The 27,036-nt window shown below is 53.8% G+C and overlaps 1 protein-coding gene across 3 annotated transcripts; it reads left to right on the forward strand.

The window, feature by feature from the left end:
• The first annotated feature begins 543 nt into the window (after positions 1 to 543).
• On the forward strand, positions 544 to 26,593 carry Gprc5c (G protein-coupled receptor class C group 5 member C). 3 transcript variants are annotated; one of them, XM_069993210.1, is made up of 6 exons: positions 544 to 705; positions 1,638 to 1,778; positions 9,871 to 10,965; positions 13,101 to 13,195; positions 15,783 to 15,932; positions 18,187 to 20,269. In XM_069993210.1, exons 3-6 carry the CDS (start codon positions 9,903 to 9,905, stop codon positions 18,217 to 18,219), a joined length of 1,341 nt encoding a protein of 446 aa, XP_069849311.1. In that variant the 5' UTR covers positions 544 to 705; positions 1,638 to 1,778; positions 9,871 to 9,902; the 3' UTR covers positions 18,220 to 20,269. The 3 variants fall into 3 exon arrangements, with proteins under 3 accessions (XP_069849311.1, XP_069849312.1, XP_069849310.1); XM_069993211.1 differs by lacking the exon at positions 18,187 to 20,269 and adding an exon at positions 26,570 to 26,593 and having other exon boundaries at positions 545 to 705; XM_069993209.1 differs by lacking the exons at positions 544 to 705; positions 1,638 to 1,778; positions 18,187 to 20,269 and having other exon boundaries at positions 15,783 to 16,385.
• Positions 26,594 to 27,036: the final 443 nt, after the last annotated feature.

Consider the following 27,036-nt stretch of genomic DNA (forward strand, 5'->3'; position numbering starts at 1 on the left):
TAATTTAAAAAGTGAAGGGACCAGGCACCTAGGTCCCGAGTTCAATCCCCAATGCTGGCACTCTGCTCTGGCCCAATAAGAGAGGTGGCCAGAGGGGAGGGAAAGGAGAAATCACACACAGCTCTGCACACCCGCTGGCCCTGAAACAATTCAAGGTTTCCCACATTCTCCAGACCAGCCGTCAAAGACAAGGCCAGGCACGGCAAGGCACCGGAAGGGATCCAGGGTTCTAGAAAGGCCTGGCCCCACCGCCTGCCCCGCTGCTAAGCAAACATTGCCTCCCAGAGTCGGGCTGGAGTGCGAGGGGAGGAACCGGCCTGAGGTTTATCGCTCCGGCAACCCCGGGTGATTCACTAAGTTAAGAGTCTCGGGTAGTCAGAGACCCGGGCAAGCAAACACACAGCCCGGAGGTCCCCCTCCCCTGTCCTTCCCTCGCCCTGCCCGCCCGCACCTGGCTGCCCCCGAGCCCGGGACCAGCTGCCTCCCCTCCCCCTGCTGGGCGCCCGGGGTTGAACAAACAACGCCGGGCCGCCGGCCCCGCCACCGGCTGGCTCCGACCGCGCGCCGCTGGCGATCCCCCAGGCAACTCGGCGTCACGAGAACCCGCACCCCGACACCCTGCCCTCCCCTCTCGTCCCCAGGGCCCGGGCCAGGCCCAACAACCGCCGCCTTCCCGGAGCGTCTCGGCTCCCTCGGGCCTTCAGCGTAAGCCAACCTAGGCCGGGCATGAGGCCCCCCGGGGGGCAGCGCGGCCCAACTCCCGCCCGGCACGGGGGTGGTGGGGGACTCAAGGGAAGGTGGCCGGAAAAATCTCTTGTTTACAGGGCCTGAAGGGCCCCGGCTGCGATTCGCCTCCCTATTCCTGCAGTTCCCTTTCGGCCGATTCTGGGGGCCAGAGAGGGAACGGGTGGTACCGCGGACCCGCCCCGGCCGGGGATCGGGCGTGGAGCGCCGAGGAAGCCGGTTTCGTGCACGGATTCCCGCGGCCGCCGGAGGGGCAGGGCTCGGAGGCAGAGCCAACGTGGCCAAGAGCGCGGAGGCCGCGGGGGGCCGGGCTAAACCCTGCCCCTCAGGGAACGAACTGGAGGCTGAGGACTGGTCGGAACGGAACAGAGAGCTGGGACGCGGGGTGGCGAGCGCGCTCGAGTAGGGCCGGGTCTGGAACGCGGGGTGGTCAGGGTGGCGGTGGCATCTGCCCCACGGTCTGCAGCGGCTCTGGGATCGGCCCACGGGGTAAGGGGTGCGCGCGTGGCAACCCCTAGGTAGGAATCTGGGTGACTCCGGACAGAAGTTCTCCGGACGGGACCGCGCGTGCAAGATCTGGACGCACGGTGCGTGGTGCGTCCACGTGTGCAAGTTGGGGAGGGGAGAGAGGGCGCAGGAGACCTAGAGGGACTTTGTGTTTTGAGTGTGCACCTCGCTCCAGCCCAGAGCGGCGGACGGTGCCCCAGGTGTGTCCCCCGAGGCCGCCAGTAGGGTGACAAAGTCTGGGTGTCCACCCGGGGGGAGAAGATCCAGAGCGGCCCCCACGCCCGGTGGTAGGCGCACGCACCGGGAGAGGCGAGGCGGGGCAGGGCGGGGCGGAGAGGCCGCCGCCCGCGGAGCGCGCTGAGTTGCACCCCCAAACCACTTTACAGACGAACGAGGGGCCCAGAAAGTCGGTGCGCGGGAGTGCGCGCGCGCGGGGGGGCGTGGCGGCAAACAGCAACAACCCACCCGCCGGCTGGGCCACAAACTCCGATTCCCGGCCGGAAAGTGAGCTTCGGCCGAGCCTGGAGGTGAGTCGGAAGGCGGGGGAAGGAGGGAGGGCGGAGGAGGGCGGGCTTTGTTACTGTGTAAACGGATTGCGCGTACCTGGAGCTCTGGGGGCGCCGGATCCGCGCCCGGAATGGAGGTGATGTCACGGTGATGCAGCCTGGCCCACCCTTCACCGAAGAGAGACGCCGAGCTCCCGGAGGAGGCCGGCGCGAGAGCCAGCGGTCGAGCGCGCCCCGCTCCGTCTGGGTCCCCGGGAGGCAGGCCCTGTGCCCCGCGCCCCGGCCCGGGCCCCGCCACCCTAGCCAGGGCTGGCTCTGGCCCTGAGCCTCGCGTGGAGCCCCTCCCACCCCGGCCCGCGCTCCGCCTGGGGCTGGAGTTGGCTCCAAACACTGTGCCCAAGCGGGGCTGGCTGCGCGTCCCAGGTAAGGGCAGCTAGCCGGGCGCTCCGCCCTCCCCGCCGCTGCCCGGAAGAGCTGGGTCCGGCTGGCAGGGAGTGGGCGAGGGCCGAGGCCTGGGGGTGGAGACCTGGGGGGCTTAGGGGGTCACCGATCTAACTCCTGTCTGGGTGCAGAAAGTTTCCAAATTCGAGCCAGCTGGGGACTAGGGGTGGGGTAAAAGCCCGGCGCTGCGGCTCCGGATGGAGGGCCCAGGAAGGGCTTTGCGATCTGTGCTGTCCGCAGCCCCTCGGCGCGAGTCCCCGGTCGGTGGTGATTTGGAGTCGGCGTCCCCGCTGCCGCGCGCGCCGCCGTGAACGGGGTGCGCAGAGGAACGGGAGGAAGGACAGTGGGCTCACCTGCGCGGCTAGACTTGCAGGGGCGCGGGGTGTGTGTGTGTGGGGTCGTGGACCCCGGTAGGATCCGGAGGGAGGTGGACCCAGGGGTCGGAATTTCACGTTTTCTGGCTGCTCTACTGGTAGCCCGGTGTCTAGATCTCACTTGTCTTCTTTGGCCTTTCCAGCTCCCCTCCTCCTGTTTCCCCCACCCCACCCGCGGTTTTACAGCCGGGAAGATCCAATTGCTTTAAACTCCCCCGATCTCGATCCTACAGCCGGAGGGCTGGAATATAGAGAAGGGTGGTTCGGCGGGGTTGGAGCCCGCCCCTTCCCCAACAGTACGCCTTTAAACGTGGGGAGGGAAGAGTGGGGGTGGGGTGCATTCCAGGGTGACATTCCAGAGCAGACCCTTGCCTGCCTCGAAGACCAAGTCTCCCAGTGCTCAGGGCATTTTGGCCCAGATGCCCATTCTTGGTAAAGGGGGGGCACCTGAAATTTGGGGTGACCGTGGCTCCTTACTGACCCAAGCATTTCCCTGGGCCCTCCTTAGAGGGTGAGTTAACCATTGGCCCCCTGGAGGGAGGACCGGAACTAGCCTGGGGTTTGGAAAGGTAGTCGCAGTGGGTGGGAGAACAGGAGGAGTGGGGGAAGGCTCGGTGGGCAGCCTGGAAGTGGCTCTGGTTACAATCCTTGTCCTACTCTTACTCTTAGGACTATTGAGCCCCAGATGCTGGAGCTGATTTTCCTCTTAAGAGTTTTCAAGGGTGTGAGGGGAGGGAGAAGGTTGTGTACTTGTAAAGGTGAGGCCTGTGTGTATCTCTCCCTCCACCCCCCACACACAAGTGAAACCAGTCAGTGCTGGCTGAGCCTTTTAGCCCACCAGTTCTGTTAAAGCCTTTCTGCTTCCCCCCCCCCTTCCTCCCCCACCTAGAGGGAGGAAAGGGATTCGGGAACTGGATTGGACTGCCTCGGACCAGAACTGGGGGCTGGGTGGTTGAGCTGAACCCTGGGAAAAGGCTGATTTCCGAGATGATTACAAATATGTCTAAGACTGATTTCAAAGGGATGAAACCAAAGGGCCCTTTTGTCTAGAAATGAGTCTGAAGCTGGGCCTCTCACCTTGTGGACTGCTGGAGGCTTCCAGGGCAGAAGTCCCTCTTCTTCCCCTGGGAATCTTTACACAGATACAACTGAGGCAGAGGTGGGTCGTGTCTGTTCAGCAGATTGGTTGTCACATGCCCACTGTGTCCTAGTCCTGGTGTCTGTCTTGGTTGCCAACCTCAAACTTAACCACTTGGTAGGAGAGGCAGGTCCACAGAATGTAAGTATTCAAGGGCACAGGAAGCTCAGTCTGAGAGCCGAACAGGGGATAGAGACTGGGGGGGGGGGGGCTGAGGAAGTGCCTCTGGGCAGGCCTGGTCCCTGCAGTCACTTAGTCACCACTTGCTGACTGACTGTGCACTCTTGGGTGTCAAAGGTATTTGGCTGAGCTCCTCTGAGTTTTCTTCTCTTGAATCCTCCTGCTTGTCTCAAGGGTCCCTCTTCTAGCAGGGGATGGGAGCCAGACCCAGCCCGTCTTATTTTTCCCAGCTGGGTCTATGTATTTCTTACCTTTTTCTTTTTTGGTAAGTCGTGGGGCTTGAACTCTGGGCTTAGATGCTGTCCCTGTGCTCTACCCCTTGAGCCACAGTGCCACTTCCGGGTCTATGTATTTCTGTTTCTCCACGTGTCCTCTATGTGAGGAAGCCGAGGAATGGAGACATTTCAGGATTGGGTAAAGGTTGTCTCACCTGAGGCTGAAGTGTCAGAGCAGCTGGGCAACCTGGATGGGACACACAGACTTCTGGTTGGTTTTTTTTAAGTTCTTTCTAGCAAAGCCAGGTGTGGGTGGCTCATGCTACAGGTTCAAAGCCAGCAAGAAAGCGTGTAAGACTCTTATCTCCAATTAACCAGCAAAAAGCCAGAAGTGGAGCTGTGGCCCAAGTGGTAGAGCAGCTAGACTTGAGCAGAAGAGCTCAGGGACAGTTCCCAGGCCCTAAGTTCAAGCTCCATGTTGAGGGGTTTGGTGGCAAAGATGAGACTTCTGAAGGATGCCGTCCAGGAAGAACTTGGTCAGTCAGGAGAACTTAGGGGAAGGGAGGCTGACCGTGGCCCTGGGGGTCAGCAAGAGAACAGGCAAGGGCTCCTTCCCCTCCCCTTCCTTCCTCTCACTCTTCCTTCCTCTTCACTTCCCCTTCCTCCTCTTTTCAACTCTCCCCTTTCTCCCTCCTTGCCTTTCTTGTCTTCCTCCTCTTTTCTCTTGCTTTTGTGAAAATGTCAGGGCTTGAACTCAGGCCCTTGTGCTCTCATTCAGAGCTTTGTTGCTCGCTTCTGGTGCTACCACACCACTTGAGCCATGCCTCCAGTTTGGCATTTTGATAGTTAATTGGAAATTAGAGTCTCTCAGAATTTTCCACCTAGGCTGGCGTCGAACCACAATCCTCAAATTACAGCCTCCTGAGAAGCTAGGATTATAGGCATGAGCTACCAGTACCCAATGCTGGAGGTAGAGCCCAGGGCCTCACACTCACCAGACAAGCATTCTACCACTGAGTTAAACCCTTAGCCCTGGCTGTTGCCAGGTGTGGACCTGAGAGTTATGTTTGCATACCTTTTCCTACATTCTACTATCCTTTAGAAGCTTTTTGGTAATGATGGCACAGATAAGGCTATTGTGGTTTTATAGTTAGCTTTGATCTTTAAGCTAGGATAAACATGTCTCCAACAAATTGATTGTTGGGCTTTTTTTTTCCTTCCCGACTTGCCTCTTTTGGGGTGGTACGGACTGGAGTTTGAACTCTAGGCTTCTTGCTTGCTAGCCAGGTGCCCCCTCCACTTCCACTACTCTGCAAATGTTGTGTTAGTTCTTTCCAAGATGGAATCTCACGGGGCTGGGAAGGTGGCTCAGTGGTAGAGTGCTTGCCTTGCATGCATGAGGCCCTGGGTTCGATTCCTCAGCACCACATAAGCAGAAAAAGCTGGAAGTGGCACTGTGGCTCAAGTGGTAGAGCACTATCCTTGAGCTGAAGAGCTGAGGGACAGCGCCCAGGCCCAGAGTTCCGGCCCCACGACCAGCAAAAAACAAAAAAACAAAACAAAACAAAACAAGATGGAATCTCACATCATGCATGGGCTGGCTGGGACTGTGATCCTCCTATTTGTGCTTCCCTGTGTTGTTGAGATGGCCCATGTGCATCTCTGCACCCAACCTTTTTGCTTTTCCCACAACTTGGGACATCTCTACATACCCCACCATTGACTGAATGCGGTCTCTCCAACTTTCATGCCCAAATCACAATCTCTGATCTTTACCTCCCAAGTAGTTAGGATTACATATCCAGCTCAGACTCATCTCTTAAAGCAGCCCTAGATATGCCTTCTTCAGTGAGCCCCCATTGCTTCTCTAGAATGCATCACCAAGCTCTTGCCCTACTGCATTTCTGTCTGTCACGAACCAGCTGCAGCCTCCTATAGGAGTTTACTCCATACTTGGTGAATCTGGATTTTTTTTTTTTCTTGTGACTTTGGACTGAAATCAAGACATCTCTTTTGTTCTGTGTGTGTGTACATGTGTACGTACACGTGTGTACGTACACATGCATGCCAGTCTTGGGGCTTGAACTTATGGCCCAGCTATAATCCCTGAGCTTTTTATTCAAGGCTAGTACTCTACCACTTGAACCACAGCTCCACTTCTGGCTTTTAGGTGGTTAATGGAGATAAGAGTCACTTGGACTTTTCTGCCCCGGGGTAGCTTTGAACAACAGTCCTCTGAGTTTAGCTTCTTGAGTAGCAAGGGTTACCGGACTGAGCCACTGGGACTTGTCCAAATCTTTTCTGTTTGGGAAGGTGCAAATGTGTCCTGGTTGTTTTCAGTGTTCAGTTTCATATTCTAACTGTACCCCAAGTTCTAGCTGAGTTACTGTGGACTATACTCCCCAAGATTGAGTTAAACCATGTAGGATCTCCCAGATGGGTCCATATTACTCTTACCCATTAGCTCTCTCTCATTGTTTGTGTTTTTAGTACTGGTGTTTTATTGATTCAAACTACACAAAGGCCCTAGGAAAGCTGAAGTAGGTCTCAGGAGAAAGAAGCTTTTTCATTATAAACAAAGAGAAACTGGCTTTTACGATCCTTGTAATTTAAGAAAAATAATGATAAATAAGCAAACTTAATTGGACTATGAAGAGGGGGTTAAGTTGGCTTATGATACCTAAAATATTTTCAAGGAGCAAGAACATTTGAAAATTGATCATTTATCAGTTATGGAAGGACATATTATTGAATGAGATTTGGGAGTTTGGGTTATTTATTGGAAATTGTGTAGCCATTGCTGGGTGTGGTGGTGGAAGTTTATAATCCTAGAACTTCAGAGGCTGAGGCAGGAGGATTAGAGTTTGAGACTGGCCTGGACTACCAAGAAAGAAAAAGAAAAAAAGAGGGTGGGGTGGGGTAGTTAAGACCTGTAGTTAGAAATGCTACTCTAGTATCAGCCACTAGTAGTCGCTGTCATCACAGGAAAGCTTGGTTGCTGCCTCTGGAGCCATGGGAAAGGCCTGGCTTCAACTAGTTACTTGAACATTTCGGGTGACTTAAATGTGGAGGACCTGTACTTCATAGAATTTTAGACTTTATAAACTTTTAGAACATCTAACAAAAAAGAGATCGGGGACAGCACTCTGGCCCTGAGTTTAAGCCTCAGGACTGACACTGAAAGACCCCCGTCGGCGTGGGGTGCCCTTAGATCTGAAGAGACCCTTCCCCAAGGAACAACGAGACCACTTGTGCGGATGCAAACAGCAAGAGGTTTATTCGGGCATGCCTCGGCTCCCAGGTGCACTCAACCTCGAGATCCACAAGGTTCGGGTTGAGTGTCTGGGAACCGGTTACACGGGTACCCGGGGCGACAAAGTCTATCGGGAGACTTGCGCGCTGAGTGCTTGAAAGCACCCTCTTTTTATGGACAGCAGAAGCAAGGTTACAGAAGCGAGATGCTTGGTTACAGAATATTGATTGGTTAATTTCAAATTACGCTCAGGGTGGGGATTGGTCAGGTTAAGCTGGCCAGATGGGGCAGGTGGGGTTGGGGGAAAGCTGACGTGTCGGTACTTGCCCCGGCAAGTCTGTGCTGGTCGTCATGCACCGAAACTGTTCGTTCCCTAATTTTGACAAGTGATTTATTACCTCCTGACCTACCCTGCCATTATAGCTAAGTTTTACAGGAAGGGACGGGAGGGTCGGCTATTTTTCAGGAATGCCTGGCTTTAGGGCATGTAATGACTTGCCTGTGTCCTGCTTCGCTCTCTTAGGTATGCAGGGGAAGGGGCAGCAGTTTTCCTTAAAGGGCTCAATGGGGGGCTCAATGGGTGAACATATACTGGAGTCTGGGGTCTTTTCAACACAAAAAACAACAAAGGAACAATCTAGTTGGTATGGAGACCTGGTTTTTCTTTCTTTTTTGGTTGGTCATGGAGCTTGAACATAGGGCCTGGGCACTGTACCTGAGCTCTTTTGCTCAATGCTAGTGCTCTACCATTTTGAGTCTTAGCACCACTTCCGTTTTTCTGGTGGTTAATGGGAGATAAGAATCTTACAGACTTTCTTGCCTGGTCTGGCTTTGAACCACAATCCTCAGATCTCAGTGCCCTGAGTAGCTAGGATTACAAGAGTGAGCCAGCGCCCAGCTGAGCTGGTTTTCTTTGGTGCAGATCTCCAGCGTTATTAACACCTTCGTGGTGTTAATAAAAAATATGGTTCTTAGCTCAATGGCTTAAAATCTTCCATTAAATATTAATGGCTTTGCATTGCTTTTGCCTGGATCTAGCTTTTAAAATGGTATAATGCTTTATAGAAGAGTTTTTGTATTAGGTCATTAACACCTTAGTAAAGAGGTTAGTTTATTTGTGTGTGTATGTGTGTGCTCCTGTATGTATACATACGTATCTGTGCCTTTGCTGGTACTGGGTTTTTTGTTTTGTTTTTGGTACTTAGGTTTTGTTTTTGCTCAGGCTGACTGTACCACTCTAGACACAGTTCCACTTCTGGCTGCTTGATAGTTAATTGGAGATAAGAGTCTCTTGGACTTGTCTAAACCAGGTTGGCTTCTCAGATCTCAGTCTCCTGAGTAGCTCAGACAACAAGTTTGGACTATGAGCACCTGGCAGTTTATTCTTAACTTCAGCCTCTGAGCCTCACAAAGAACTCTAGGCTCTAAAGAGGAAAGTTGGCACTAAAGGGGGGAAATGAAGGACAAAAAAGGGAGGAAGTGGGAGGATTGGGGAAGGTTTGGTAAACATAACTTCTAGTCTTATCTCTTCTTTTTTTTTCTGGCTGGCAGCTATGCCTGCCACAGGTACTTGTTAAGTCCTTATTAAGTGTTTGTTAAGTACTTGTTGAATGATGAATGATTAATGTAGGAATGCATGGTTGACTAGCCAGGGACTTGGGCGTAGAATCTGACCTGAACCCTGGAAATTCCAAGGCAGAGGAGGAAGGGCTGAACAGGTTATATACCTCTAGCTCCTGGATCTCAGGGAGTATTTAAGCTTGAGATTTGATGGGTGAAACTAGTGAGAATTTTCTTATTTTCCATGTTTAAGAATAGAGATGACGGGCTGGGAAGGTGGCTCAGTGGTAGAGTGCTTGCCTTGCATGCATGAGGCCCTAGCACCACATAAGCAAAAAAAAAAAAAAAGCCAGAAGTGGTGCTGTGGCTCAAGTGGTAGAGCACTAGCCTTGAGCTGAAGAGCTGAGGGACAGCGCCCAGGCCCAGAGTTCAGGCACCATGACTGGCAAAAAAAAAAAGAATAGAGATGACAGATGGGTTTCATCTCTGGTCAGTTGATAAGTCTTTGTGTGAGTTCTGTGTTAAGAAAGATTCTGAGCCAGGCAGCAGTGGCTCACGCCTTTAATCCTAGCTACCCTGGAGGCTGAGATCTGAGGATTATAGTTCAAAGCCAGCCCAGACAGACAAATCTGAGAGATCAACCACCAACTAACTGCCAGAAGTGGAGGTGTGGCTCAAGTGGTAGAACACTAGTCCTGAGTGAAAAAGCCACGTGGGAGCGCAAGCTCCTGAATTCAAGCCACAGTACCAGCACCAAAAACAAAACAAACACCATTCCCTTGTCCCTCTCCTCCCCCCAAAATAAAAGAAGCGTTCTGAAGCCCAGAGCTCTGGGCGATCATCTCCTGATCGACTAGCACTGTCTTCCCTTGTTCTGATGGAGGAGGAATACAGTGCCTGTTGGAATCTGGCCCTGGGGAACTGATTTTGCCTTTTCTTCCTCTGACTCTAGGGACCCAGCTGGAGCCTGGCCTGGGAGCCAGGATGGCCACCCACCAAACTCTGCTGATATGCCTGGGATTGCCTCTTTTATTATTTCCCAGGACCCAGGCTCAGAATCATGCCCCACCGGGCTGCAGCCCAGATCTCAACCCCATCTACTACAACCTGTGTGACCGCTCCGGGGCTTGGGGCATCGTCCTGGAGGCCGTGGCCGGGGCGGGCGTCATCACCACGTTTGTGCTCACCATCATCCTGGTGGCCAGCCTCCCCTTTGTGCAGGACACCAAGAAGCGGAGCCTGCTGGGAACTCAGGTCTTCTTCCTGCTGGGCACCCTCGGCCTCTTCTGCCTGGTGTTCGCCTGCGTGGTGAAGCCAGACTTTTCCACTTGCGCCTCCCGCCGGTTCCTCTTCGGGGTTCTGTTCGCTATCTGCTTCTCCTGTCTTTTGGCCCACGTGTTTGCGCTCAACTTCCTGGCCCGGAAGAACCATGGGCCCCGGGGTTGGGTGCTTTTCACCGTGGCTCTGCTGCTGACCCTCGTGGAGGTCATCATCAACACCGAGTGGCTGATCATCACCTTGGTCCGAGGAGGAGGAAGTGGAGGAGGGGAGGTGGGCCCTCTGAGCAATGGCAGTGCGGGCTGGACCGTGACTTCTGCCTGCGCCATTGCCAACATGGACTTTGTCATGGCGCTTATCTATGTGATGCTGCTGCTGCTGGGGGGCTTCGTGGGGGCCTGGCCTGCCCTGTGTGGCCGCTTTAAGCGCTGGCGGAAGCACGGGGTCTTCGTGCTGCTCACCACGACCATGTCCATCGCCATCTGGGTGGTGTGGATTGTCATGTACACCTACGGCAACCAGCAGCACAACAGCCCCACCTGGGATGACCCTACGCTAGCCATTGCCCTGGCCGCCAATGCCTGGGCTTTTGTCCTCTTCTACGTCATCCCCGAGGTCTCCCAAGTGACCAAGCCCAGCCCTGAGCAGAGCTACCAGGGTGACATGTACCCTACCCGGGGCGTGGGCTACGAGACCATCCTAAAAGAGCAGACTGGCCAGAGCATGTTTGTGGAGAACAAGGCGTTTTCCATGGATGAGCCAGGCTCAGGTAAGTCCTGGCGGACACCCTCTGTCCCTCCCTCTATCTTTCACTGCAGGCCAGAGAACTGGTTGTGAGCCAAATGGAAGGTTCTTAGGGTTGTGGACAATTTTCTACCTTCATATTCCCTAGTGGTCCAGCCCTTGTCTAGCAAGGCCCCTGGTTCTACCCTCAGCTTTCACCAGAAAAAGAAAAAGCTCTTAAGTCATCACATCGTGAACTGTGTACTAGCATTTACTGAGCACCTACTGTGTACCAGCCACACTTTCTAACCTGATCTAGAGGCACAATCGCAAAACCCTGCCCCGATCTCAGGCTCTTTGTGTTGTTTTAAGATGCTTTGAGCAAGCCAGGAACAAGGTGGCTTAGGTCTGTTATCCTAGCTATTCAGGGGGCTTAGATCTAGCTCCAGTGATAGAGCGTTAGCCTTGAGTGGAAAAACTAAAGGATAGTGCCCAGGCCCTACGTTCAAAACCCCCAGTACCTGTACACATGGAATAAAGATACTTGGAGCAGTTCTAGTGGCTAGGATTGTTAATCCCAACATTTAGGTGACTGAGGCAGAATGATCCTGAGTTTGAGGCTAGCCTGGCTACCTAGGAAGACCCTATTTTCAAAAAGAACAAAACGAAACAGAAGAACAAACAAAACTCAGTACCAAGAATTGGTTAAAAAAAAAAAAAAAAAAGAAGGTAGACGCTGTAGTCCCCTCATAACTGCCCCCAAAAGAAGAAAAAAGCTGGATGTGGTGACACATACCTGTAATCCAGGCACCTTGCACGTTCCAAGTTATTAAAAAAACACCACCAACAAAATATGTTTAGGAGCTGAGACATGGTTACTGTCCATGCTTACTGAGCATGGGGATTGGGGGCGGGGCGCGGCAACACTGGGTGTCCCAGAATTAATGCCTGTTCCGCACTCGGAGAGCCTCTTTTTTTTTTTTTTTTTTTTTTTTTGTCTGTGTGGGGCCTGAATTCTGGGCCTGGGCACTATCCTTCAGCTCTTCCGCTCAAGGCAAGCACTCTACCACTGAGCCACTTTCCCATCCCCAGGAGAGCCTCTTAATCCCTGCTGTGGGGACAGGAGTGACCTTTGCCCTCCTGGGCTCTGGGACCTGTAACTCCGCCCCTACCTGCTGGCCATTGCCTCCACCCTGGGTGCTGGGCAGAACTTCAGGGCACAGCCCCCCACCTCGGGTCTCATCTTGAGATCTGTTTGTCAGGCCCCATAGTTCCAGCCTTTGTTCTCGCAGATACTTCTGGGCTATGAGGTTTTTGGTGGTTGTTTTTTGTTTTTTTTTTAAGAAAACTAAATGGAAAAATCAATAGAGTGAGGCTAGCACTTAGAAGCCATGTAGATATGTATATAGTTTGTGGTCCCTGCATGCAGGAGACAGACCAGCCCTGTGCCCTGTGCTACCCTGCGCTTGGCTACTCTTGGGCTCTGAGTTGGTCTGCAGCTTCCCTCAAACATCCCAGGGGTGCCCAGCAGGGTGGAACAGATCAGGAAATCAACACCCAAAGGCACAGGAAAGTATTCTTGAAGCTGCAAATAGTTCTGGAAGCCTGCCAGGGGGCCAAGGATGGGATGAGCATGCAATCTTTGTGGCCAGGCCCTGGATTGGGCATGCAACACAACACTGTCAGTGGCCAGCCCTGCCCTGTGGGGATTTGAAGACTTGGGCTGAGGAAGGGAAGGGGGGGGGTCTCAGCTGTACCTCCTCCCCCCTGGCCCCATCCAGTGCCTGGCAGCTGTAGAGGCCAGAACTGGAGGCTGGCCATCTTGGAAGGCAGCCGAAGGCCCATGTGCCCCTCTTGGCCTCTGGCCCTGAGGGCGGATGAGGATGTGAAGGTTGCTGACAGGGCATTTTTCTCAGCTGTTGAGGGGGAGTAGGGACTGGGGGGGGGGGGGTGCTGTACTACAGAACCAAGCAGCATTGTGCTCTCCTCCTGGATATCTGTACTAAGGGGCGTGGGGGTTGGAGGGGTACCCCAAAGTCAGCTACTCTGGATCAGATGTCACGCCAGAGGCAGTGTGGTCCTCCCTTCTGTTGCTTGGGTTGTGGGAGGTGGATAAGAGCGGGGGGTGGGCCAGGCTCCCCACCCCCAGGATTCTCAAATCATACCTATTTATCCTCCCAGCCAAAAGACCCGTATCACCTTATAGTGGCTACAATGGGCAACTGTTGACCAGTGTGTACCAGCCCACCGAGATGGCCCTGATGCACAAAGGCCCGGTGAGTGGTTCCTGGGGCTTCCCTGTGGGTAGGTGGGGTAGAGAGGACTGATGAGTGGTGGGGGGGGGGAAGGGGGGAGGAATATGTGCTTGTCACCTGTGGCATTCACCCTTCAAATGTTGAGTGTACTCCTTAATGGGTGTGGGGGGGGGTGTGCGCACGCGCGTGTGCGAGTGCCACAGCTCCACTTCCAGCTTTTAATGATTAATTGGAGATAAGAGTCTCATAGAGCCTGGCGCCGGTGGCTCACGCCTGTAATCCTAGCTACTCAGGAGGCTGAGATCTGAGAATCGCGGTTCAAAGCCAGCCCGGGCAGGAAAGACCGTGAGACTCCTATCTCCAATAAATCGCTAGAAAACCGGAAGTGGCGTTGTAGCTCAAGTGGTAGAGCACTCGCCTTGAGCTGAAGAGCTGAGGGACAGCGCCCAAGCCCAGAGTTCAAGCCCCCATGACCGACAACAAAAAAAAAAAAAGAGTCTCATAGAGGGGCTGGGAAGGTGGCTCAGTGGCAGAGCGCTTGCCTTGCCTGCATAAGGCCCTGGGTTCCATTCCTCAGTACCACATAAGCAAAAAGAAAAAAGCTGGAAGTGGCACTGTGGCTCAAGTGATAAGAGTGCTAGCCTTGAGCTGAAGAGCTGAGGGACAGCGCCCAGGCCCAGAGTTCAGGTCCTACAACTGACAAAAATAAAAATCCCATGGACTTTCCTTGCCCAGGCTGGCTTTGAACTGTGATCCTCAGATCTCAACCTCCTAAGTGGCTGAGATTACAGGCGTGAGCCACTGACACCTGGCCTGGATAGATACTTAGTTCTGAACCACAGCTGTCCCTAGAGGGCCTCTGACTCCCCCCACTCCCCCATCAGCCAACTAGTCCTGACCTTAAAACCTCCTTTGGGGACTAGAAGCCAGATGCTGCCTTGGGGGGAAGATGGGCGGGACAGGAAGGCTGTGGGTCAGATTCCCACTCCATATATGTTCCGACTCCTGGCTGGCAGTGGCTGCTGGAGAGGTCAGCGACCTGCCTTGGCAGGATGCTGGGAACAGGAAGCCGGAGGTCAGCCAGGGGGCCATTCCCATCCCCTCACTCCTCCTGCTGAGCCTGGGGGCTGGGGTATCTGCAACTTCCAACCTCAGCTTCCAGACTGGGGAGAGCAGGCTGTGGCCAAGGGTGGGGATGGGCTGGAGTTTTTTTTGTCAGATCCAGAGCACAGCCTGTCTTCTCCGGCCCCTGGCCACAGTGGAGGAGCTGCCCCTCCACAGGCTGCCCTGTCTCTCCTGCCTCCCCAGTGTTAATGTTTGAGTATGATGTAGACTATAGCTTGGGAGACGTTTCCTGCCTGGTTCTCAGAGCTGGTCCCTGAATAAGCATCCCCTGGGAACTTGTTGGAAATGTAGATATGAGGCCTGGCCAACACTGGGATGGATTGTCAGCCTTCCTTGGCATCTGCAACCTGGGATTGGTGAAACTGCTGGAGTAGCCAGGGGGTAACCCCCAAGAAAAGTCCGCAAACAGAACATCAAGACTCCCTACTTCCCATCCCAGTGGTTAAACATTTGCCAGATCCTCTGGGGGGTGGCCTCCCCCATCCCTGGAGGTGTGGCTTAAACAGTTACTAGGATTCTGGTTTGAGCCCAGGTTTGGGACCACCAAAGGATCTAGGTGTTCCTGGAGTGGCAGGGCGGCCACCTGCACCCCATTAGATAAGGTCTCGGGAATCTAGAGGTCTGTGGCAGTTCTTTTCCACTGGGATTTGGCAGGTGGGGCCGCAAGTTTACCACCCAGCCCCCAACCACAGGAAACCATTGCCTTAGGACCCTATTCCCAGAACCCACTGGCCCCAGCTGCAGCTCCAGAATTTAGAATATTTTTTGTTGGGGGGGTCCGGTCATGGGGCCTGAACTCTGGGCTCTTCAGCTCAAGGCTAGTGCTCTACCACTTGAGCCACAGCACCACCTCCAGCTTTTTTCTTTTTGCTTATGTGGTGCTGAGGAATCGAACCCAGGGCCTCACGCATGCAAAGCAAGCACTCTGCCACTGAGCCATCTTCCCAGCCCCCAGAATTTCGAATTTTAGTCTCCAAACTAGACTCGCCGGCCCAGACTCCTAAACCAAAGTTTCATGGACCTAGCCAGGGCCTAACGGAAGGGCACATGGTTTTATAGTGGCATTGGGTGGGGTGGGGCATTAGCTATGATTCATCAGAGGGAGCGTGGAAACATTACTAGTGGATAATAGCAGTTCAGTGCAGCTCAGCATCCAGCGGACTGGAGGCTTCCCTAAGGAACTAGAAAGCAGGAGAGAAAGCTTGGGGAAGAAAGAGGGTCCCCATCTGGGAAGCTCCAAGGTGGCCGGGGGGGGGCGCTACAGGACGGATGAATTAGGGGTTCCAGGAAAGCCCTCTTGTTTCCAAAAGTGGAGTTAATCATCTGAGACTGCTCTGGCTCTACTGGACAAGAAAGAGCATGGGCAGAAGGGACAAGAAGTGAGAGCTGGCAGGCAGAAGGCTGCAGGAAATGGAGTGTCTGCATGGGATTGGTCTGGCGGAGGCAGGGACACTCCCCCGTGACCACCTGTTGTTCCTTCCAGGCTGAAACGTCTTATGACGTCATCCTCCCACGAGCTACCGCCAACAGCCAGGTGATGGGCAGTGCCAGCTCAACCCTGCGGGCTGAAGACATGTACATGGCCCAGAGCCACCAGACGGCCACACCTTCCAAAGATGGCAAGAACTCCCAGGTCTTTAGAAACCCCTATGTGTGGGACTGAGGTGGCGGCGGCGGCAGCATGGCCAGGAGGAAACGGGGTGGATCTGGGGAGGGCCCTTGGGATCCAGCCCTGGCCAGGACCACTCCCTGCTCCCCCAGGGACCCTCGTGCTCTGTGGCTCTTTGCTGGCTCCAAGCAGCTTGTGACTCGGAGCCAGGAGGTTCCCCCATTTGCCAATGTTGACTTGGGGGGGGGGGTCCTCGTCCTCGAGGCCCCTACCCACTCCTCAGTGTTTGTAGAGTCCAGGAACCTGTCCAGCTTGGTGCCTGGGCCACTTCCTGCTCTGGCCAAATGTGTTCTTGGGGTGATGGCCAGCCTGCGCCTACGTTCTCTGGAGGTCTCTGAGCTGGCACCGCGGGCCTGATCTTGCTCCTCTGTGAGGACCAAGGGTGCCTAATAAACACATTTCTGCTTTGTTAACTCACACTGTGGCCTTATGCTTTCTGACCCTGTCTCTCCTCCACAGCCTGTGTGGGCTTCCATCCCTACCTCCCAAAATTCAGCTCATGTTACCAGATACTGCTGGTGCCATCAGGAGTTGGCACCTCCACTCAGGGTGTTCTGAGGTGCAGTCTTCATCCATATCCAGTGTGATCAGAATGAACCCTTGGGCTTGACTCCTTTTTTTTTTTTTTTGTCAGTTGTGGGACTTGAACTAAGGACCTTGGTAGTGTCCCTGAGGTTTTTTTGCTCAAGGCTACCACTTTGAGCCACAGCTCTACTTCTGGTTTCTGGTGGTTCATTGGAGATAAGAGTCTCAAACTTTCCTGGCCAGGCAGGATTTGAACTACGATCCTCAGATCTCCTCAGCTTCCTAAATAGCTAGGATTATAGGCGTGAGCCACAGTGCCTGGCTTGTGTTTGGCTCCTGCCTGGGGTGTAGCCCCACAGTTGGGCTTGTATAACCTTAGGCAGCTTTCCCTCTGGGATCTCCTCTTCCTCTCCCCCTCCCCCTCCACACTGGCTGCATTTGGGGAACAGGGATGGCAGAACTATCACTCAGCAGGCAGTGTTCTGGGTTAAGAGGGAGCTCTGCTAATCTCACTTCCTCCTGGAAAGAAGAGAATGAAGGTCCCTTAGGGGATGAGGGATAAAATGACACCCTGCTAGGTAAGAAAGATGGTTCAGAGAAGGCTAGGGTCCTTTACAGCATGGATTTAACCAAGGTGCAACTGGGTCCTGGCTGGCTCAGGAATTACAGTATTCATTTGCTCAGGACTTTACCGTCAGAAAAAGCCTTTCCCCTGCAGCTGTCCCAGGAGGCAGACAATACCACCATTCTCCTTTCTAGACCCCACATCTCAGAATGGAACCATGTTAGGCTTAAGCAGAGCCTTAGGAAGTTGATCCTAAGAGACCCAGGGATGCTGCCCAGGACCTCTTCAGGTGACAAGACTAAAACTAACCAGGTTTTCTTTCTTCCTTTTATGCCAGTACTGGGGATTGAACTCAGAGCCTGGCACTCTGTACTCCCAAGTCAATGCTCCACTGCTTGAACCATACCATCTCTGGCATTTTGTTGATTCAATAGTGATAAGAGTCTCTTGTGTTTTGTCTGCCCAGGCTGGCTTTAAACCAATGGTCCGGGTTGGGAAGATGGCTCAGTGGTAGAGCGCTTGCCTTGCATGCCTGAGGTCCTGGGTTCGATTCCTCAGCACCACATATGCAAAAAGAAAAAAGCCGGAAGTGGCGCTGTGGCTCAAGTGGTAGAGTGCTAGCCTTGAGCTGAAGAGCTGAGGGACAGCGCCCAGGCCCAGAGTTCAGGCCCCACGACCGGACCCAAAAAATAAAAATAAAAAAATAAACCAATGGTCCTCAGATCTCAGCCTCCTGAGTAGCTAGGAAAAACAGACATGAACCACCAGTTCTCAACTTGACCAGGTTTTCTTGAGACTGCGGTGTCCTGGGTTATGGCTGGGATGGAGCTTCTGTATCCTGATCCTGTGACACAGCTTTTCTAGGGAGCTGGGGAGGGGCCCGCCCATCATCCCCAGCCTGGAAATGTTTGTTTCTGACACTGGTTATAAGGGGAAACATATTTGCGTTGAAAGGGAGAGAAAGGTTGCCGGAAGCAAAAATAAAACTCGCAGCCTTATCCTGTGTTTAGATGGCATGTGTCCTCCTGGGAACAAACTTTATTTTTATTTAGCACTGCATCAATCGTACTTGGGCTCAGGACATTCGGATCCTTCCCCTTTGACTCTTGTTCTTTCTGGTTGCTTTAGGCTCAGTCCCCGCAAAATAAAACGAGATGGTAGACGCCCTCTCTGGACTGCACGGTATCCTGATGCCCTCTTTGCTCATGCCCACGCTGAGCAGGGCCCAGCACCTTTCTTTCCCAACCTTGTTCTTGGAGCTGGGAGGGACTGGAGGCCATCAATCGGAAGCAGTGCACTGAGTGAGGGGACTGGGAAGGCCTGAGGCACGTGACTGGGGCTCCTAGGGCCACCCTACCCTGTCTCTGTCCATGCCAGCCTCTTGTTCCCTGAGTGACAACATGTATGAGGAGCTGGCTGCGGCAGCTGCTCACCTTCTCCTGATACCTCATCGGGCCTCATGCCTCCTGTATGTGCATGTGTGCCAGTCCTGGGGCTTGCACTCAGGGCCTCTAGCTTGGTCTCTAGCTTGTTACTTTTTTTTTTTCTACTCAAGGCTGGTGTTCTACCACTTGAGTCACATCACTTCCAGCTTTTTGCTGGTTAACTAGAGATAAAAAGTTTCTCACATTTGTCTGCCCAGGCTGACTTCCAACCTCGATCCTCCAGTCTCAGCCTCTTGAGTCACTAGGGTTGCAGGTGTGAGCCACTGGTACCTGGCTGACATTGGATCTATGTTGACATTGGATCTTCCTGGCCTTGCCCATCATCCTGTTCCCACTCCGCCTGGGTGAATTTCCTGCATGAGTCTTGAGAAGCTAAACCAGAAGCCATCCCTCACTCTTCTCCCCGGGGGACCTTCTGTCACCACACCTGGATTGTGGAAGGAAGATCATGGAGCTGGGGGCAGAGCTCAGCACGGCTGGGCGTTGTTTTTCTTCATGGCCTGTGGGTCCCAGATACCACTGGACCTTGACGGTGACCCTGACCCTGACTGAGCCTTCCCTGTCTCTAAGGAACTGGGTCCCGCTGGCTGTTTTCTGCTCCCAGCTGCCCCTCAAGGAGCGCTGGGGGGGTGAGGTTCCCTCAAGGGGCTCAATGAGGAATTGGGGCATTGGAAAGTCACCGTGCTCTCTCCCTAGCTCTTCTGTCTGGATATTTTTGGTTTCTCACGTGGTTTACAAGGCAGCCCTGGACCTGCGCAAGTGTAGATGTCCCTGTATTGCCTTCATTGCACAGGTTCTGGGGGCTCAGCTGGCACCCACTGAGATCACCTGTACGTGTGGTTAGGGCCTAGAGCACCCTGTGGATGCCGGGCAGTACTCTCAGGGGCTAGGTGACTTGAGGGTCTGAAGACTTTACTGGCTCAGACTTGGGGGACATGGGGAGACCCCTGAGGCAGATGGAGTCCAGGACTGAATATCTCACTGGTTTTATTTAATTTTTGTCTGTCATGGGCCTTGAACTCAGGGCCTAGATGCTGTCCCTGAGGTCTTTTACTCAAGGCTAGCACTCTACCACTTGGAGCCACAGCGCCATTTCCAGTTTTCTGGTGGTTCATTGGAAATAAGTGTTTCATGGACTTTCCTACCCAGGCTAACTTCAAACCTCAGTCCTCAGATCTCAGCCTCCGGAGTAGCTAGGATTACACATGTGAGCCTCTAGCTCACGGCAATCTCACTGGCTTTATCTGGCAGGTATGTCAGTTTCCACCTTACTTGGGGTAGCTAATGCCCTTGGGGCACCTGGATATGCCAGGACTGCCTTTGTCACCGGAGGAGCTTGTTGTGATCTGGGCCTTGGGACCTGCTCCTGGGAGTCCTGATGGCTGCCACTCAACTAAGGGGGAGCCACTTCTGGGAAATGTATACTTCTGGTACCAAGGGCAGAGACTGAGCACAGCTCAGTCTCATGGGATATCACCATAGCTTCCTCTGCCCTGCCCTTTGCCTTGCCCTTGGGCACCAAACAGAACTGACTCTTCCTGAGAGTAGCCTTGAGCGTGACTTTCCACCCAGCATCACCCTGCTGTGGTCAGATTACAGTCCTCCAGAGCCACCCTCATGTCCCCACAATCTGTGCCTTGGTTACTAAAGTATTTTCTCAGAGCTTACCAGGTGAATGGTCCTCACAGAGCAAAGCTGTACCCCGAGTATGACCTCTACCTTCACCTCTCCAATGAATCGAGTTGCAATATTTACCTTGAAGGGAAGTGGCGGGGGGGAGGCTGGGGAGAGGGAGACAGGAGGGGGGGGCTTCGTGTACCTCAAGACTGCTTTTGATCTGGGGTAGCAGCCTCAAGATCCCTTCCAGTGAACAAAAGCACTAAGGAGTCACTAAGAATATCAGACAGCCAGGGGTGCAGCCCTTGGTGGATGGCAGGAGGGTGTGACCTGCAGGCTCAAAAAGGAGGGGCTCCCAGCAGGTGAAGGCTAGTGTAAGTGAAGGCTAGCCCGGATGCAGGAGCTCCTTGGGGTCCTGAATCCTCCAGTCCTGGACCAAATGGGGAAAATGGATGCACTCCTGGGAGGAGAGTCAGGTTGTGTTACACATGTCCTTGAGTGGGAGGAAACTTGCCTGGGCCAGAGCCAGTTGCAAGTGTACTTACCAGTGGCTTGATAAATTTTACACACACCCTGTCAAATCCTGTAGCTCAAAGCAGGAGTTTCCACTTCATAACTGCTTAGAATTAAAGGACTTGTTCCCTCCATCTGTGAGGGGTTCCTGCCACTGAACTGTATATATATGGAATGTCTGTTTGTTTGTCTGTCTATCACTTTATCCAGCCTTCCATACCAGCAAAGGTTGTTTGATTCCAGCCATCCTTTCTTAAGGTCAAGATCAGGGACTTAGACTAAAGGGGAAAATGGGGCCACCAAAGACATTGAGTTATTGGCTAGCTGAGCCTAGAGATCAGTTGACCTCTACACAAGAGATGGAAGGGGTAGGACCAGAGAAGAGCCATCTGTGGTGGCAGCCCTGCTGCTTCCTGATATATGGCTGGAACACAGCCAGGAGAGCCCCTTGGTGAATAGGGGTGTCCAGCCCAGAAGGAGCTCTATAGCTGCCTGGTCAGGAATATCTATCACATGCCATTCCTGGCTTTTCCAGCATACTCAGGACTCTGCCCTTAAAGTGGGGGGTGGGGGTACTTGAACTCAGGGCTTTTAGCTCTCAGCTGGCATTTTTTTTTTTTTTTTTTGCCAGTCGTGGGGCTTGAACTCTGGGCCTGGGCGCTGTCCCTCAGCTCTTCAGCTCAAGGCTAGCGCTCTACCACTTGAGCCACAGTGCCCTTTCTGGCTTTTTCTGCTTATGTGGTGCTGAGGAATCGAACCCAGGGCCTCATGCATGCAAGGCAAGCGCTCTACCACTGAGCCACCTTCCCAGCCCTCAGTTGGCATTTTTTGCTCAAGACTGGCACTTTACCACTCACACCACAGCTCTGCTTCTGTCTTTTTGGTGGTTAATTGGAGATAAGAGTCTCACAGACTTCTGCAGGAGCTAGTTTTGAATGATAATCCTTAGATATCAGTCTCCTGAGTAGCTGGGACTACAGGCATGAATCACCTGGTTTGGCTGTGACTTCCATGGGAATAATCTGCAGCTAGGCCGCCAAACACAAACCTAGGGTGTTGGCTCATCTTATTTTCCAGGTGAGGAAACTGAGGGAAGGCCAAGGGAGCTGTCCAGCATCACAGAGCAAGGAAAAGCCAGTATCTCAATCCAGTGGTAGGTTCCTACACCATGTTCTGTCCAATCCGTACAGCTACCTCCTGCTTCAAAGCAGTCAAGTTCCTGGTGCCCAGCTTCTTCCCTGAGTGCCACAATGGCCATCACTGCCACCCTGGGAAGACCTGCCATCCCCACCTCTGACCATTAGCAGCTAGCTGCCTTTCCTGCAGGAGGATGAGGTCAGAGCCACACCCGGGCCCAAGGAGGATGAGGTCAGCACTGCCGGGCAGTGGTGGAGATGCTAAATAATTCATGCGGCTGCTATGGTGGGAGCTGCAGCTTCCTGGCGGGCCCTGCTGGAGACAACAGACAGGAAACTGTGTCTCGTTTACCAGCACCTATGCCTGACCTTGGCCTGTCCTCCGGGAGCTAGGGAAAATGCTGTCGATCCTTCAGCAGACGTCGCTGCACACGTAACTCCAGGATGTGGGTTGAGATGACATGGTCCCTCGCCTCTCAGGTCAGACCTGGGGCTGTGGTGGATTCAGCCCACTGGGGCACTCACAAGTGGTGGCACCTTCCTGCCCAGCAGGGGCGTCCTGGATCTATCGCTCTGCATTTGCCCCGAAGTTGGGAGTCCCCAGCAGCTGCCAGTGAACCCCAGTCCTCAGCACTATGTGCCCCAGCGTGTGTTCCCCTGGAAACAGAACTGGGCTGGTTGATGGCAGGGCCTTGGCCTGGCTGTGCCTTTAAACAGACTCAACCTGCCATGACCAGAGTCCGGTGACCCCCTCTCTCCCCTCCTCCAAGATGAAGGAGGGATGGGGAGGGGGAGGGGTGCCCCTGGTGGGGGATGGCACCTGCCCACCTGCTCCTGGCTCAGGTTCCTCCAAGCCTGGTAGTTTGCCCAGGAGCTCATTCACCTTCCCACGGTACAGGAAGACCCTCCTGGGGGTCCAGGTCTAGTTTCAGCGGGTGGGTTCAGCATCAGGTTCACGTTCCGCCACCCACAGCGCAGCCACAGGCCCCGCCTTCTTCCACAAGCCCGCCCCCTCACATGCCCCGCCCTCTTACTAAGCTCCTGGAGTAGGGAAGGGGGAACTGGAATGGGGACACACCACGTCACTCTCCAGCAAAGCCCCTCCCCATCCTGCCTCCCAGCCAATCCGAGGTCTCCTCATGCTCTGCCCCTCCTCTCTGTATAATCTGATTCCCGCGCCCTGGGGATCAGGGCCAGCTTGTCCTTGTCCTCTGTCCCTTTTCTGGCTGTGGGGACCCCGGGGGCCCCCAGCCCTACGTAGTCTCCTGGGGTTGCGATTATTCTTGAGTTTTCTCTTGACCTCTCCCGGGTCCCCAGTTGCGACTCTGCACACTGTTTGCGCTTCATTGTCCCTGCCACCCAGCAGACCTGGCCCCTCGAGTTTCCCTAGAGGTGGAGTGGCCGGCCAGGTTGCGCCCAGAACCTTCCACTGCCTTTGGCTGGGTTCTGAGGCAGGGTTCCTCAGTCTGGCACTGTTGATATATTGGGATATTGTTTCTGGTAGCTGCCTGGCTTCTGCCCACTACACTGCCAGCACTGGGACAATCGAAGACATCTCTAAGCATGGCATATGCCACCCCACCCCTGTAAACCCCAGCCAGAGGGGAACAGGCACCCAGTTCACACCGCGGCCACAGGCCAGCTGGGACCCCTACAGAGCAGAAGTCTGTTTCAGCATTGCTGGGCCTCCCTCTGTTGTTCAGTTGATTGACAGCTGTCTCAGGCCAGCCTGGGGGCTGTGACCCTTGGCCAAACACCTGCCCTGTCTCTCTCGTTCAGACACCTGCTGAGCCTAGCCTGTCCTGGGACAGGGGATGCTGGGGACATGGGCGATGCTGGGGACGCAGGCCTGTGTCCTGTCACTTCATCAGGCCAGCTGGAGTATTAGAAAGACTCCGCCAGCTGGAGTAGCAGGGGCTTCTGGTTTAGAGAGAGGCCAGGGCAGAAGGTCAGGGAGCTCCCAGCAGTGGTGCCCTGCTGCAGGTCATTCTAGGGACAGGCCAGACATGAGAGGGCTGCACACACACACACACACACACACACACACACACACACACACACACACACACACACACACACACACACACACACACACACACACACACAGGGTCCCTGTAGTGGGTCCTTTGTGAGGATGTTAGCAAGGCCAAGAAGAGTGCTTTCAGCAATGACCCCAGCCCCACAAGTCAAGCAGAACTTTGAGCAGTGGGCCTAGGCAGGGAGTGTCACCTGGAGCCTGGCAGATGAGGGAGAAGACTTACTGTTCTGTTTCTTCCTTTCCTTCCCTTTCTCTTTTCTCCCCACCCCAACTTATATATTTAATTGATTGTAGTGCTAGGAAAAGAACCCAGGGCTTTATGCAAGCGCTCTGCCCCTGAGCTACACCCCTAAACCTAAATCACATTAAAAAATAAGCAACAATATTGTTTAAAATTGTAAGAAAGTCACGGTGAAGATAAGCTCATTCATGCCTTTAATCCTTGATACTGAGGAGGCTGAGGATTGCAGTTTGAAGCCAACCTGGGCAGAAAAGTCTGAGAGACTCTTATATCCAGTTAATCAGCTGTGGCTCAAGTGGTAGTGTGCGTGAAAAAGGCCAAGGGAAAATAAGAGGCCCGGAGTTCAAGGCCCAGATCAGGAATAAACTAACAAATGCATACACATTGAAAGAAAGAAAAAGAGTCCAGTGGTAGCACTGGGTCCCTCTGTGTTCTATGGTGTCCTGTGCCCCTGCCCAGCCTTCATAGAGACAAGCCGACCAGCCTTCCCTGCCAGTCCTCTCACCCCTCATTCCTCCTTTCTAGAAAGATGGGCAGTTCTTATCTGGTCTGCTGGTTCTAATTCACTGTCCGCTTGGGGGGATTTCTGGGGCGGCTAAGGATGGGGCCTGGGGAAGAGAGTGTGTGTTACTCTGTGTGTGTGTGTGTGTGTGTGTGTGTGTGTGTGTGTGTGTGTGTGTGTGTGTGTGTGTGTGTGTGTGTGTGTGTGTGTGTGTGTGTGTGTGTGTGTGTGTGTGTGTGTGTGTGTGTGTGTGTGTGTGTGTGTGTGTGTTGCCCCCTTTCCCACTCCAGCCTCAGTGAGCGTCTGCGGCTCTGAGAAGACTAGACTCCAATGACACTCAGGGAACAGATTGGCTTGATGTTACCAGTTGTCTTTTCTGGGCGCCCAGCTCCCGATCACACAGGCTGTGTCCCTCCAGGCAGACAACAGCAGGCGTGGGAGTAACATTTGGCTCATTATTTCCTTCAATGCCAGGTTCCTCATCAATATTTATTAAGGGCTCCTCCCTGCCATCATTTTAATTGACATCTATTTTAATTGACATCCTGGTACTGACCACTCTCCTCGCACCCCAGACTGTCTGCTTCCATCTCTTCCTGTCCACAATCCCCGGTCCCCACATCACTGCAGCCAAGTGTTGTACATCTTTAGGGTGGGGTGTGTGAATGCTATATCTCCTTTCCAGTGTCACTAAGGTGCTGGCACACTCAGGTGCGTGAGGGCAGTGACAGAGCCGTGTGTGTGTGTGTGTGTGTATGTGTGTGTGTGTGTGTGTGTGTCTGTCTGTCTGTCTGTCCGTGTGTCTGTGTGTCTGTGTGTATCTGGGTTGGGGACCAGGGCTTGCATCACAGGGGCTGTTCTTAAATCTGGGTGCGGGAGGACCCATGGAGGAGCAAAGTCCTGGTGTAAGGGTACTTCTAGTAAGAGTGCATACTTCCAGCTAGGCGCTGGTGTCTAGTCAGGAGGCTGAGTTCTGAGGTTTGTGGTTTGAGGCCAGCTTGGGACAGAAAAAAAAAATCCTCCAGACTATTATTTACATTTAACCAGCAAAAATAGCCAGAAGGAGAGGTGTGGCTCAAGTGATAGAGTACCAGCCTTGGGTGAAAAAGCTCAGGGACAGGGTTCCCAGGTCTTGAGTTCAAGCCCTGGGACTGGCACAAGAAAGAAAGGAAAAGAAAGGAAGGAAGGAAGGTAGGTTCTGTGTCTCTTACATTTCATTGAACAGGGAAGACAGCGCCCCTTGCACCCCAAATGTAGCAAGAGAGGGGCAATTGAGTCTCAGTGGGCTTAACATCACCCCCTGAAAAAGTCATACAAGTCTCTCCCATAGCCCCAGCCCCCTGCTAGGACTGTGCAGTGCCAGCTCCATGCCCGCCACTGCTGAGGCACGGGTGCCCACTGTTAGTCTAATAGGCTCCTTTCCCACAGCTTAGCATGCTCCTTTCAGGAGCAGGCACCATTCTCAAAGTGATCAACACTAGGCCCAGTTAGTGCAGGCAGTAAACAATCGGCCTCCTTCCCCCTCACCTTGAGATGACTCTCCATTGGGTCGGTTACAACCATATAAGGTAACAGGACCCCTTAAATTGACCTTCAGTCTGGCCAGCTGCAGCCCTACTCATCTACTACTTGCGCAGCTGCCATAAATCCTAGCCCAGCCATGATGAAGTCCCTGGCCCACGTGTCTTAGCCCCTTAGGTTACACAGGTCACCTCAGACAAAGACTGTTGCTTCTTCTCCCTGTGAGAATTGGCCTTTGCTGTCAAGAAACCTTTCTCTCTTTGTTCTCTGTGCCTGGGTGTCCATGTGGTTTTACACCCCCCCTTCCACGATGATGGGAGATCTGGTGACCCCTAAACACTGGCAGTTCCCCATCCCAGCTGCAGGCCTTTCTGGCTGGCCCCCTGTGAGCACAGAGACAGCTGAGCCTCTCTTGGTGGAGCAGGCCCCACTGCAGGTGCAAGGCCCTGGGAGGATCCACGGCTTGCACACACCGCCCCCCCCCACCCCCTCTTACAGCACCCGTGAACCACTGGCTCCTGGCAGGACAATGACTCTTAAAGGGCCTCAGCCGACCTCTCGATGGTCCAGGGAAACGCAGGGGTCTCCGAGGTCAACAGGAGCCATGACAGTCAGGGGACAGAGGTGAGACATGAGTAGCAGGAATCTTGTTTTAGTTCAGTGTCAACCTGGAAAGATCTGGATTCCTCTGCAGCGGTTCTGAGTTTCTTAGGAGCCTCCCCTGGCCCCCAAACCCTGGCTTCGTGCTTTGCACACAGCCCCTTCACCTCCACTTCGCCTCATCTCCCAAGCTCTCTCTCCCTCCCTCATCTCCCAAGCTCTCTCTCCCTCCCGGACATCCCAGCCCCACAGGGCGCTGTTGTTTGTAAACAGCGGTTGCTGGGTGGAATTATTTTGGGGGAGCTACAAGGGAGAAACGCAAGGCCTCTAGCACACGCTAGGTAAGCACTGTGACACTAATCTTC

Source organism: Dipodomys merriami, unplaced genomic scaffold (genome assembly GCF_024711535.1).
Source record: "Dipodomys merriami isolate MVZ:Mamm:240054 unplaced genomic scaffold, mDipMer1.0.p SCAF_42, whole genome shotgun sequence".
In the NCBI taxonomy this organism is placed as follows: Eukaryota; Metazoa; Chordata; class Mammalia; order Rodentia; family Heteromyidae; genus Dipodomys; species Dipodomys merriami.

Excerpts from the sequence above, each read along its gene's own strand:
- Gprc5c (XM_069993210.1), top strand. The coding sequence starts at position 9,903 with ATGGCCACCCACCAAACTCTGCTGATATGCCTGGGATTGCCTCTTTTA. Across the intron at positions 13,196-15,782 it reads CCCTGATGCACAAAGGCCCG|GCTGAAACGTCTTATGACGT; the intron begins GTGAGTGGTTCC and ends TGTTCCTTCCAG. Across the intron at positions 15,933-18,186 it reads AAGATGGCAAGAACTCCCAG|GCTCAGTCCCCGCAAAATAA; the intron begins GTCTTTAGAAAC and ends TGGTTGCTTTAG.